We start from the raw sequence: 13,966 nt of genomic DNA, 5'->3' as shown, positions 1-13,966 counted from the left end.
GCAGAGACTACTTTGGGCAGGAAAGAAGGTCTAGTTCTCAAAACCACCTTGTCTCGATGAATGGACATGAAAGGAGGTTTGACAGAAAGAGCCTGGAGCTCACTCACCCTCCTGGCAGAGGTGATGGCAACCAGGAAGGCCGTCTTTAAAGTCAGGAGACGGAGAGGACAGGAATGAAGTGGCTCAAAGGGAGCGCACATCAAGAAGGTCAGAACCAGGTTCAAGTCCCACTGAGGCATCACGAACGGAACAGGTGGATACATGTGCGTGATGCCCTTCAAGAATCTAGTTACAATAGGGGACTTGAATAAGGAAGGTTGATCAGGCAGCCTTAGAAAGGCCGAAAGGGCAGAAAGGTAGCCCTTGATAGTGCCCAGAGCAGAGCCCTGCTGGGCAAGAGAGAGAAGAAAGAGGAGAACCTCGGAAAGAGGGGCAGAGAGAGGGTCCACAGCCTTTGCTGTGCACCATGCCACAAATCTGTTCCACCGGCAGGCGTATACCGACTTTGTGGAGGGACGCCTGGCTGCCAGAATCACATCACAAACTTCAGGAGGCAAGTCAAATGGCCTCAACTGTCGCCGCTCAATCTCCACGCATGGAGGTGGAGACTGGACAGGTTCGGGTGGAGGACCGTCCCCTGCTGCTGCGACAGAAGGTCCTCCTGAAGGGGCAGGCGGAGCGAGGGACCGACTGACATGCTGAGTAGCTCGGGATACCAGTACCTTCGAGCCCAGTCCGGAGCCACAAGGATAACTTGGGCCCGGTCGCGCCTGATCTTCAGCACTCTGGGCAGAAGTGGTATAGGCGGAAAGGCGTACAATAGACCGCAACTCCACTCGCGCCGAAAGGCGTCGCCGAGCGAGTGCCGTCTTGGAAACTCCAACGCGCAGAACTGATGACATTGCGCGTTCTCTTCTGTGGCGAATAGATCTAACCAAGGCTCTCCCCATTGCAGAAAGAGGCCTTTCGCCACGTCCGAGTTCAGACGCCATTCGTGATCCACCGAGCACCGACGGCTGAGTTCGTCCGCCCTGGCGTTCAGAGAACCTGCCAGGTGTTGAACCGTCAGAGTCACGCTCTGACGTTCCAGCCATTGCCAGAGACGCAGAGCCTCCTGGCAAAGGGTCCACGACCCCACTCCGCCCTACTTATTGCAGTACCACATGGCGGTGGTGTTGTCCGTGAACACCTGCACTACACTCCCGTTGACAAAGGGGAGGAATGCCTTCAGTGCTAGGCGAATCGCCCGCAGCTCCAACATGTTGATAGGGAGCCGGGACTCCGCCGGAGACCAGATGCCTCTGATCTCCGCCTCTCCCAAGTGGCCTCCCCAGCCCTGGAGGGACGCGTCCGTCACAACTACGTGCTCCGGTTGGGGAAGGGAGAGGGATCTGCCTCTGATCCAATCGCGGTCCGTAAGCCACCACTGCAACTGTCTCGCAGTGCCCTCCGAGATCAGGACATGGTCGGATAGGTTGCCTTGATGCTGGGCCCACTGAAACTTCAGGTCCCACTGCAGAGCCCGCATCCGCCACCGGGCGTGATGCACCAGAAGGATGCAGGAAGCCATCAGCCCCAGCAGCCGCAGCGTCAACCTGACCGAAACCCGGGATAACGGCTGAAAGATTGGAATCAGAGCCTGAATATCCCGGACCCGCCGTTCCGGAGGATAAACCCGATACTGCGCCGAGTCGAGAACCGCTCCGATGAAAAGGAGCTTTTGAGAGGGACACAGGTGTGATTTCGGCACATTGATGGAAAACCCCAGCTCGTGCAGGAGGTCTGCCGTCATCTGAAGGTGGTGGACGACTGTCTGGGGCGAGCCCGCCTTCAACAACCAGTCGTCGAGGTAGGGGAAGACTGAAACCCCTAACCGGCGCAGATGAGCTGCGACCACCGCCATCACTTTCGTGAACACCCGTGGGGCGCTGGTAAGGCCGAATGGGAGCACGATAAACTGAAAGTGCTCGTGGCCTACCGTGAACCGCAGGTAACGTCGGTGGGCCGGCAGGACGGGGATGTGAAAATACGCGTCCTGCAAGTCCAACGCCACCATCCAGTCTTGTGGGTCCAGAGCAGTCAAGACCTGAGCCAAAGTCAACATCTTGAACTTCTCCTTCCGTAGGAAGCCGTTGACGTTCCATAGGTCCAAGATAGGACGTAGGCCTCCCTTGTCCTTCTTGGGTACCAGAAAGTAGTGGGAATAGCAACCACACCCTACTTCTGGCCCAGGAACGCGCTCGATGGCCCCCTTGGCCAAGAGGGCCGTAACTTCCTCCTGCAGAAGTGTCAAGTGGTCCCCCGACACACGGTGGTTCTGCGGTGGCCTGACCTCGCCGCTGTCCCCGACCGCCTCCACGGCGGAATCCACGGCCGCCACCGCGTTGAGAAGTGTTCTGCGGTGCGTGGCTGGCAGCGCGTGTGGGACCGCCCCTTCCGTGGCCACGAAAGGAGCGAAACAAACCCGTTTGCTGGCGCTGGGTCGAGAGACCCAAGGACTTGGCCGTGACCCTGGAGTCCTTGAAGCGCTCCAGCGCGTGGTCCGCTTTGTCGCCAAACAGGCGACTGCCATCGAACGGCATGTCCATCAAAGTATTTTGGACATCCGGCGAAAAGTTGGCGGATCTCAGCCAGGCGTGGCGACGAATCACCACCGTCGTGGACATCGCTCTGCCTAGCGAGTCGGTCGTATCGAGACCACACCTGATGGAATATCGTGCTGCGTCTCGGCCTTCAATCATAGCCTGACCGAGCTTTGCCCGTACCTCCTGCGGGCATTGTGGCAGACACTCCGCGACCGTATACCACAGAGAGTGGGTGTAGCGGCCCAAGAGGCATGCGGTGTTGCAAGACCGCAGTCCCAGACTCAGGGACGAGAAGACCTTCTTCCCATACTGGTCGTACCTCTTAGATTCCCGGTCGGGCGGGGCCGACGGGAATGCGGTTTGGGAAGTCGAGGCCTGGATCACCAGACTCTCAGGGGTGGGATGGGTGGACAGGAACTTGGGGTCATCCGGACACGGACGGTGGCGTCTGGCCACGTTCCTATCAACAGGCGAACCTGAAGCGGGCCTGGACCACGTGCCCAAAAGAACGTCTGTCAAGGCTTCGTTGAACGGCAGCAGAGGCTCCTGTGGGCATGACTGCGGTTTGAAGACCTCAGTGAGGATGTTAGGCCTCACGACCGCGACGGGGAGCTCAAGGCGCAAGGCCTTGGCAGCCCTCATCAACACCACTGAATAGGCAGCCCCAGCCTCCGAGGCCACAGTAGGAGGCGAGACAAAACCAGGGTTAGGAGAATCGTCCAGACCACTGGCATCACCCAAGTCACCTGTCCAGTCCACGTCGTACTGACACTCGCGTGACAGAGGGTCCTCAGACCCCTCCCAACCCTCTCCATAATCTGCATCCTCACCATATTCTGAGTCAATGATGTAGACCGGCTCCTCGGGGTCAATGGGCCCCGTCGGCGCCGGACTCGGCGTCGGACGACGCCGGTCCGACTCCGTGTCCGGAGTAGGAGAGGGAATGGGGGTGGCGCCGCCCGGAGCCGGCGCCGGAGCCCCGACGCCGGCCGGAGCCGGCGTCGGAGTCACGGCGCCGCGCGGAGGCGGCACCATGGGTTGCCCCAATGGAATCGGCGCCGGAGAGGCCGGTGGACCAGCCGGCGTCGACCCTGAAGGGCCCAGCGGCGCCGGGGCCAGAGCCGCCGGCGGCGTCGGGGCCGGAGCACCCGACGGCGTCGGGGCAGGAGCACCCGAACCGCTCGGGCCCCCGGACGGGACCACCGGGCCCGCAGGCGCCGTAGGCCCCGTCGGAGGAGACAGCGCCCCCATGGCCATGAGGAACTCCTCTATCTCCTCGCGCGACGCGCCTTGCCCAGGTACCGTCGGGTATGGAGCAGGCAGCGCCGGCGACCCACGCGGAGCCGCGGGGGTGGGGCCACCCGAACCCCCGGCCGCATCGCGCGAGCGTCGGGGGTACGATGACGACGCCCCGACTTCTTGTGCCTCTTACCTGAGGAACCAGAGGAATGGTGACGACTTCCGGAGCGCTCGTGGTGGCTCCGCGACCGCTCCCTCGACCTCCGGCCGGACCGGGACCGCTCCTGACGCGGGGCCGACACCCGGAGCTCGAGTAGCGTGCGGGACCGCTCCCGTCTAGCCTTACTCGTCAAGGCCCGGCAGTCGACGCAGGACTCCACGTCGTGGTCCGCGCCCAGGCACCGGAGGCAGAGTTGGTGGTGGTCCGTGACCGACATTGTGCGGTCACACCCGTCACAATTCTTAAACCCGGGCATCCTATCGGCACCGTAGAGTTAGAAAGAATCAAAAAAACTTTGGTCAAAAGACCGGAGTACTGCTCTTCGGATCTGCGCTAACTGGCGCAGAAAAAAGAAGAACTGACGTCAGCGCGCGGAGGCGGCGTCTATATACTCCAGCGACGTCATCACGGCGCACGACGACGGACGCGGAGCCGCAGGGGACGCCTGCAGACGACGCCTACCGACGCGCAGGGGTACTGCTACGCAAAAGTTTCCGGATCCAGACTGACGCCTGGGGATATTCTAAGGTAAGGAATCTAATACTAACCTGTTTCTTTCAGATGGGGTGAATACTTCCTCGAGGACAGAGGCGTTAGGGGGAATACTTCCCCGAGGACAGAGGCAGCTGTAGGGATACAGCCGCGAGCAAGTCCTCTGCCCAGAGGCCGGCAGAGGAGACGCAGCAGAGGAATTAAAGTTACAATATATTATAAGAGTTTGACAAACTAAAATACAAAACTGGGACATTTGAAAAGTAAAAATGTAAATTGCACGATCGAAAGACAGATCTGTACTGGAGAAACTATTCACACATGGTGCAGACCGCGTGAGACCTCGGGGAAAGAACCACTCAAGTTCGGAAGTGTGGGATCCAAGGCGCTCTCATTAAGCACCATAAAACAACCCTGGGCACAACTAGGCGCTATAAACTCCTTGCCCATGTGCACCATACCCGCACAGAACATTACCTGGCTCCAGCACGCACATCACCGAGCAGCCCGACGAGGAGTAGGAGCAAGTCCTGGCTTTGGCGTCCCGCTCAGGTGCTTCAAAGTCTGGGTTGGCGCACCAACTGCGCTCCACGGTCGGTGGGAGCAGTGGCTCGGTCTCCATTGCGGCTGGGGACCGACTGAGCCAAGCAGGTCCGTACCTCGAACCCCCTGGAGTCCTCCTCAACAGGATCGCAGTACTGTCAATAATTTCTTTAAAAATATAGTGCTTCTATATCTTCACACTCGAAAAGTACGCGGAGAAAAATAATAATAAAACAAGACGGCAAAAGTGAAAGCAGGGGTCGCACACGCCGGCAAAGAACAAGGTGCAAAGAAGCAACCGGAAAAAGGGATGAAAGGTAAGCGGAGTGCAACCTTGATATACAGGGTGTCGGATAATGGTGCAGGGAAGCCAGGAGGGGTCCATAGATGCACACAAGTAGGCATACGGGAAGACGTGGGAACAGAGTGTAAAGAGGGATACAGGGGGCATAGAGAGGTACAGAAGTACAGCGCGATATACAAGACAGCAAAAGTGAAAGTGCTTGTAAGATACAAGACGGCAAAAGTTAAAGCGCTTGTAAGCGCGAATTAACTCGAGACGCGGCGGGGAGAGGCGAAGGCAGGGAGCAAGGGAGAAGAAAGACAGATGGTGCTGAAGGCTGGTGGTTCGCGCGCGCACGCTCGCTTGAACGCAAGTGCTAGGCCAGCCAGTAGCACTTTGAAAACTCACCTTCTAAATGTCTCTCCGAGCAGCGCATGCGCTGCCTCAGCGAGACCTAAAAAGCTTGAACCCGCAACTGTTAAAAGCGCTGAAATGGCTGATGGATGATCTTTAACCGTACCCACAGCACAGAGCCCTGCTGTGCCAAAAATAGAGCAAACAGAAGAACCTGAGACAAAGGTGCAGAAAGAGGTTTGATATTCCTAGAAGCACGCCATGCCACTAATTTATCCCAGCGGCAGGCATATACTAACTTGGTGGAGGGTCGCCTGGTTGCCAGAATAAAATCTTTGACTACGGGAGGAAGGTAGAAAGCTGTTAAATGCTGCATGCTGCTGCCTAATCTCCATGCATGAAGGTGAAGTGTGTGTGAGTTCGGGTAAGGGACCCGCCCCTGTTTCTACGATAGAATACCTTTTCGAAAAGCAGCCTGATCAGGGGACCGATGCTCTTACCCACAGCTAGGAATAGCAGGCTCTGTGCCCAAACCGGAGCCACAAGAATGACTTGGGCCCAGTTGTTCCTGATTTTCTTGAGAACTCAGGGCAGGAGTGGTATTGGCATAGCACACAGGAGATCGGAGCTCGACTTGAGTCAAAAAAGCGCCTGAGTGAGAGGCACTTTGGGAACTACGGCATGCAAAATTGCTGACATTGCACATTCTCAGCAGTGGCAAATCGACCTAACCAAGGCTCTCCCCACTCTTGAAAGAGACAGTCGGAAAGTAGGATCTGCTTTTATGGTTACCCCCCACTTTTTGCTTGGTGCATGCGGTTTCTGACTGGGATCCTGCTAATCAGGACCGCAGTCTCTGTGCTTTCTCCCCTAAGTTGGTTATGGTAAGTACTCAGGTACATCCAAGCTTGGATACTGGTGTGACCTTATCAGTCCCGAGTATATGGTCCTAAGGTACCCAGGGCATAGGTACACCAGGGGTCCCCGCCTGGGCTGAAGCATGCATTATGCCACCCATGGGATACAACTCAAACTGTAACTACAGGCCTGCCATTGTAGTCTGTGTCAGCTGGTACTAGCACCACGTACGAAAATATAGGTTTCCTTATATCTAAGGTCACTGCACTTAAAACCTATAAGTCACCCCTAAAGTAGGTCTTTCAATCCTAAAGGTGTGAGTGTGCACCTTCATGACCAGGACACCCCTACAGCCTTCGGAGTCCATTCTCCTACGCTGTTAAAAAGTGCATCAGCCATTACGATACATAGAGTGGCTATGCGTCATTACGCAATGACCATCTTAAAACTGGCTGTAAGGAACCCTATCATGTTTGTTATTAAACATGTTGGACTCGTACCCCTACACGTAAACGGTGTGGGAGGTATAATTCCATGCACTGTAAAGCTCCTCCAGGAGGCACTCAGTGCTCCCGGTACCAGTCTTCTAGACCAAGACAGCACAACATGGCTGCTGCCGACCAGAGCCACGATTCTGCCCTCCTGTTGCTAAGCCAAGCTCGAGCATGGGAAGGCAGAACAATAGGTATCCTATCACAGGGAGGTGTGACCACCTCCCAGACAGGGTTTAGTGTATTGGGGCCAACGCCACTCAGGACATGGGAGTATCCTCCCTACTATTCGATCCTGAATCGTCCCAAACGTTTCCATAGGGTACTTAAGGGCTTACCTAAGGGCGGGTCTCTAGATTCGTTGTGGGAAAAGATTCATTTTCAGGACACCACCTCTTCTTTAACCATCTGGGCGCTCTGGACTTTGCTCTGGGCATCAAGGCTGCAACTGGGAAGGCTCCTGCTGCTCCTGATCTCGTCGTCCTGCTCATCTGCTGTAAGTTCCATGCCTGTGCACCATACAGGAAGACACATGAAGGAATCTCCCGTGAAGTGAAGGAGTCACTTCCCTGCATCTGCAGGCACTGCAACTAAGCTGACTGGTCTGCTGATCCTGGGCTCCCTGCACTCCAAAAGGTTTAGCAACACAGGTAGCGGTTCTTCACATCCCTCGAGGCCTGCCCGGTCCTCTCACCAAGTTTGAGGCCAGTATCCCTCGTCGGAGCTGCAGGAACCAGACCTCTGTGCACCGCATCGACTTGCAGTTGCACAGGCTTCTTGGCTTCCTTCCACCAAGGTCTTCAGGCTCCAAGAAGCCTCAACCTCAAGCATCTCCTGTGACCAAGATCTTCGTCCTCACTGCATCACTTGTACTGTGGGCCTGCATCTTTGGTGAGCTGCTCGAAGTCCTCTTGCAACTGCAGTACCTCTGACCTACAAATTTTATGGGCTCCACTGATTCCTCGGTCCTGCCCTGACTCTCCTGGTGTGACAGGATGGTCCCAAAGAAATAGGCTGGTTTCAAACCATGTGGTACCTGTCACATGCAGATGTCTGTAAAAGACCCACACTTGGTTTGTCTGTGTTGCTTGGGGAGTGACTACAGCTCCAGGACCTGCGCGGACTGCCACGCCATGCACCCGAAGATGCTGAGGGAGCGATTCCTCATCGCACGGCAAGATGCTCAAGATCCGAGTTGCATGGAAAGTCATGGGATCGTTCGCAGAGGCTGACCTGCTGTTCTTTTTTAATCGTTCGATAAGTCCCACTGTAAAAGGATATCTAAGTAGTCAAAGAGGTCAACTAATTTGCTGCGCCCCTCAAAATGTTATGGCGAGGCATGGGAGCATCAGCCCTCGTGCTTCAGTGCAGCCTTGACTCAAGGTCCACTTCGCTCAGCTGAATGAATTTTATGAGGCTAAGCCCCTTGTATTTGGGTGGCCTAGCCCCTGTGGAGCACCTTTGGGCCACAGTGGCTTGGAAAGGATTCAATAAAAGTCAAGAAAAAGGCAGAAAAAAAAACTACTAGCTTTTCACGGATCAGCGCTATCTTGCATGGAAAAGAAAGAATTGTCATCTGAACGCTGGGGTAGCGCCTACATAGGTACAGCACACATAATAACTGGCGAGGACAAAGTGCCAAATAATGCCACCTGCCCGTGCACAGAGGTAATGCTCGAAAACGTCTGGATCAAGTCTGAAGTCTTGGGAATATTCTAAGGTAAGGAATCTGCGGATAAAAGTCTCTATCAGAAAGGAGGACCACAAACTGTGTAATAAGTGGAATCTACCACAAAATGCAGGTGCCTCCTGTGTGACTGCAAGATTGCTATGTAGAAATATTTCCAGCAAGTCTAGGTTCACTGCTTCCAGTACCAAAAGCACCTGAGACAGCATCTTGAACATTTCCTAGCTCTGGTAAAAGTTCAGGACCCTGAAGGCAAGTGCATACCTACTTTTTATAATCTGTAGGGCTCACTGGGTCATTTTAATGACCTTCCAGACCTGCAGGAAGGACAATATCCACAATAAAACTGGCTACCTGTGCTTAAGGGGCACTAAAGTGTCTTACTCAGTGGCGGGGATGAGAATACAGAGAAGGAGGGTTGCAGGCCCCATCTGCCTTTGGGCTTGCCTCAGCCTCTATGATGCCTGAGAATTGGAGTAGAAGAGCTGGTGAAAGATGAACTCCTTCAGAGAGCCCTGAAACCTTCTATATGGCTTGCTAAAGTCCTAGGCTTGAGATGCCAGATAGAGAAACCACCCGTCTTAAAGGGCTGTATAAGTGTTGCCCCAGAACACGCAAGACCCGTCAAATGGCATATCCATGAGATTTGCCTGAAAGTCTTCAGCTTACAATAATTAAAATCAAGTTGTACTTTTTCTTGGTGTCAATAAGAATATTATTTTCCTGTGATCATCTTTAAAACTAAAAGGGTCTTTAAACGTGTTCTCTGGGCAGATTCCCGGCATATCCTAGTTCTTATTGGTTTTTAAAATTAAATGTTTTATCGCATTCATATGGCCACTATATTCATGCAATTGCATGTTTTTTGTGTTTTTTTGCATATGTATGCAATAAAAATAAAACAAAACTTTCCACCGGCTTGCCAAGATCAGACCTATTTTCTTTACCAATGCATGTTTTTTAAATAGAAAGTTGTCTGCTATGAATCGTATTGCTGGGTTAATTGAGGTTAATTGAGCCAATTTCTCTTCATCATCAACCACATTGAAACATGAATAATTGTCCCTTTACTCCTTTCTGTGAGAAAATGTGTACCAGATCAGTAATATTAACATCTTTTCTTCATCTGTCCCATCTCTGCAGGCCTCAGTGGTGGATGACCTAAGGAGTTGGTGCATGCAAAAAATTCAGAACCTGGAGCTGAAGCTTTCAGGAGACTCCAGGTCCTCCAGAACAAAGTCTGCTCCTTCCACTGGCGAATCTTTCACAGACAACTTAGATTCGGAAAGCCCGCACAGCAGCAAGGACTGTCAACCCCAGCAGAGCCCTCTGCCATCAGAGGGATCGCATCAGCATTCCTACATCACTCTTCAGGATAATGTCTCAGAGGGCACTGGACGAGACCAAGCTCAGCCTTCCGAAGAAAGCTGTACAAAGCACTGTCTTGTTCAGCAACAAAGTCTACTAGGTAGGTTTTCTCTGATGAATACTAATAGTCTGATGCTAATGGTTTGGGAGATGGCCTCAGAAGGCCAATCTCTACAAGGTTAATCTTGCATGGTGCTGTACTACCACATAATGACGGTCTAAGAAATGTTTCTTTATAAGAGTGTTGAAAAAAGGGAGTTGTTTTGATGCATTTTTTGCCAGACCATTTGATAGGTCTAGTGAGTGATCATTGTAAATTGGAGAGTAGGAGCACAAAATGCCTACCTCTCAACTTATCAGATGATATATAAAACTAATCATCCAGTCTGCAAATAGGTAGAAGCTTCCAACACTGTATGGAGGTGTTGCAATTATAATTTATCACCCTCTGCTCAAAGCATTTTGAGTGGAGTATCACCTTCTACTAACAGCATAAACCACTATTAATTACCCACTCTGCAGTTATGGCTGGAACCTATTAATGAACAAGCTACTTAAATTCGGTGTATCTGTAAGAGACATACATTAGTTATAGATTCCTTACCTTAGAATTACCCCCAGGCGTCAGACTGGATCCAGAGAATTTTTCTCTTAGAAGTACCCCTTTGCGTCGGTAGGTGGTGTTGGTTGACTTCTTATCCGTCGGTGGCGTCGTGGTCGCCGGAATGACGTTGTGGTGCCTACTTAGACACCGCCCGTGTGCTTTGCCGTCAGTTCTGACACGACTTTTCACGCCAGAAACGCAGAGCCATTCAAGACAATGACCACTGGTGCACATAACTAGGGCCCTGGAAGGGAGTCCCTATCCCTAGAAGTCAGTTCGCAGAACAGGGAGGATAGGTTGGGCGGTAAGGAATCTATAACTGATGTATGTCTCTTACAGATACATTGTTACCGAAGGTAAGTAACTTGTTCATCTGAAAGAGTCCATTAGTTATAGATTCCTTACCTTAGAATGGATACCCCAGCAATGACAACCCCAGGGGTGGGTCTGCGAACCAAGTTCACACTAGAAAGTCATGGAGAACAGAACAGCCAAAAAGCATAAGTTACTACTTTTATAACGATATATCTGTAAGAGACATTAGTTAGTGATAGATTCCTTACCTTAGAATATCCCCAGGCGTCAGACTGGATCCGGAAAGTTTTGCTTAGCAGTACCCCTCCGCGTCAGTAGGTGGCGTCCTGAGGCTCCGCGTCCTTCACTGGCGTCGTTAGCGCCGAGATGACGTCACGGAGAGTACTTAGGTACTTAGGTGCCACCTATGCGCACGGATGTCAGTTCTATACACAACAGCCATGCAAGATACTGACCATTGGTGCATAAAACTAAGGCCCTAAAAAGGGATGACCTTAACCCTAGTGATCAGTTCGCAGAACGGGGAGGATGGGTGGGGCGGTAAGGAATCTATCACTAACTCACATCTCTTACAGATATATGGTTACACAAGTAGTAACTTTTGCATCTGAAAGAGACACGTTAATGATAGATTCCTTACCTTAGAATAGATACCCCAGCAATACCAACCCCGGTGGTGGGTCTGCAAACAAGATTACACCAGGAGGTCACGGAGCACAGAACGGCCAAGAAGCCATCTCTCCGGACCTGACTGTCAAGGCAGTAGTGCTTTGTAAACGTGTGCAGCGAGGCCCACGTAGCTGCCTGACAAGTGTCCTGCAAGGGAACATCGCTTCCCAAGGCAGTAGTGGCTGCAGTTGCCCTGGTTGAATGGGTACGCAGCCCCACAGGAGGCTTCTTCTTGGCCAAGGAGTAACATGTTTTGATGCACAGAACGAGGCACTGGGAAATGGTCCATTTGTGCACATCCCAACATTTTTTGGCACCTACGTAGCCAACAAAGAGCTGATCATCCACCCGGAACTGTTGTGTACGCTGCAGATAGAAGGCAAGTGCACGGTTCGAGTCCAGACGGTGGAGCCTCTCCTCCTCCCTGGAAGAATGCGGAGGCGGAAAGAAAGTAGGCAAAGTGATGGTCTGCCCGATGTGTAACGGCGTGACAACCTTTGGCAAGAAAGAAGGACGGGTCCTTAAAACCACCTTGCACCGGATGAACAGAAAGGAATGGAGGTTTAGAAGAAAGAGCCTGGAGCTCACTCACTCTTCTGGCAGAGGTAATAGCTACCAGGAAAGCAGTCTTTAAGGTGAGAAGATGTAAGGGACAGTTATAAAGAGGTTCAAAGGGAGCGCACATTAAGTAGGTCAAGGCAAGATTCAAGTCCCACTGAGGTATTCTAAAAGGCAACCGTGGACTTAAAAAGAGAAGGCTGATCGGTAAGCCTTAGAAAGGCGGAGATGGCAGAAAGATAACCTTTGATAGTGCCCACAGCAGAGCCCTTCTGGGCCAAAGACAGAAGAAACAGAAGGAACTCAGAAAGAGGGGCAGAAAGGGGATCCACAGCCTTTGCTGTGCACCATGCCACAAATGTGTTCCATCGGCAGACGTATACTGTTTTAGTGGAGGGACGCCTGGCTGCCAGAATTACATTACAGACCTCGGGAGGAAGGTCGAAAGCAGTCAACTGTCGCCGCTCAATCTCCACGCATGGAGGTGGAGGCTGGACAGGTTCGGGTGGAAGACTGTCCCCTGCTGCTGCGACAGAAGATCTTCCCGGAGAGGCACACGGATTGGGGGATCGATGCTCATATTGAGTAGCTCGGAATACCATACTCATCAAGCCCAGTCCAGAGCCACCAGAATGACTAACACGCCAAAGATAACCCCTGCTCACCCTCTAGGCAACGTGGCGCGAGCAGTAAGGCTTATCCCGGTGGCTATGTAAGTTAAGTGTTTGCGCGCGCACCCACAACAACACCCAAGGCCCACCACAAAGGAAACTCCACACAAGATTATGTATAAAAATAGCCTTTGTATTATACCAAACACATTAGATAAAAACACACACTTTACAATGTGCCAACAGGCACGGGCAGAATTTACAGGGGATATATGTACAGGACAGGGCCACATGGACCACTGTCAGGAATAAGCACTTTTTAGAACTAGGATACTTGTTGGAATTAGCACTTAGGACATAGAACAATAATAACTAACACAAAATAGAAAATAGGGCACACAACCAGTAACCACTGGTGAGAGGTAAGTACGACCTACGCAACCCTAACCACCGTAGGAAAATATCACGCAGGGAACCAGGACCTCACTAGCAACACCTGTACTAGGAAGAACAACCACCTAAGTATCACTATACGTTTAGGGGTATAGGCATAAGAACATTACACATGATGCATCACAACATTCAGAGGTGTGGGGAAAAACACATGATGCATAAACATACATTCAGCGGTGTAGGGAAAAGCACATGACGCATAAAAACACATTCAGAGGTGCAGCAAAGAACAATTGCGCAGAAATCACCTAGGCCACAACCTGTGACTGTCCCCAGGCCAACTGGCCTCTCTGGGGCTAGGACGCCCTGTGTCCGCAATGTCAGGGGGCCTAAACGGAGCAGCTGCCCACTAAGTGCTGGGCAGCTGTAGCAACAATGGGATCCACACTGTGGAGCCTCGTGGGCTCTGGACACAAAACACTTGTGGCCCCGTGAGCCTCGCTGGGCTCAAGAACAACTGTGGGGCTAAGTGGGAGCAGCCCGCTGCCTTCCGGGGCCGCTCTACCACTAAGGAAAATGATGCCCCCGAAGAAGTTGGCGCCTCTCAGGGCTCGAGAACAAATGCGGCACTCAAGAGCCTCTCAGGGCACGTAAAACAAATATGTTGGTTTGAGCCTCTCGGGGCTCGTCAACAAA

The 13,966-nt window shown here is 52.5% G+C and overlaps 1 protein-coding gene across 4 annotated transcripts in view; it reads left to right on the top strand.

Annotated features, from left to right (window-relative positions):
* ANKRD6 (ankyrin repeat domain 6) overlaps positions 1-13,966 on the top strand; it is a 694,439-nt gene that overhangs the window by 666,655 nt on the left and 13,818 nt on the right. For all 4 annotated transcript variants that reach the window (XM_078648269.1, XM_078648270.1, XM_078648271.1 and 1 more), the window contains one exon: positions 9,896-10,220. In XM_078648269.1, the coding sequence (XP_078504395.1) occupies positions 9,896-10,220 (325 nt within the window). The remainder of the gene's footprint in view (positions 1-9,895; positions 10,221-13,966) is intronic.

Source organism: Lissotriton helveticus, chromosome 6 (assembly GCF_964261635.1).
Source record: "Lissotriton helveticus chromosome 6, aLisHel1.1, whole genome shotgun sequence".
In the NCBI taxonomy this organism is placed as follows: domain Eukaryota; kingdom Metazoa; phylum Chordata; class Amphibia; order Caudata; family Salamandridae; genus Lissotriton; species Lissotriton helveticus.
This window is presented reverse-complemented; position numbering and strand designations above follow the sequence as displayed.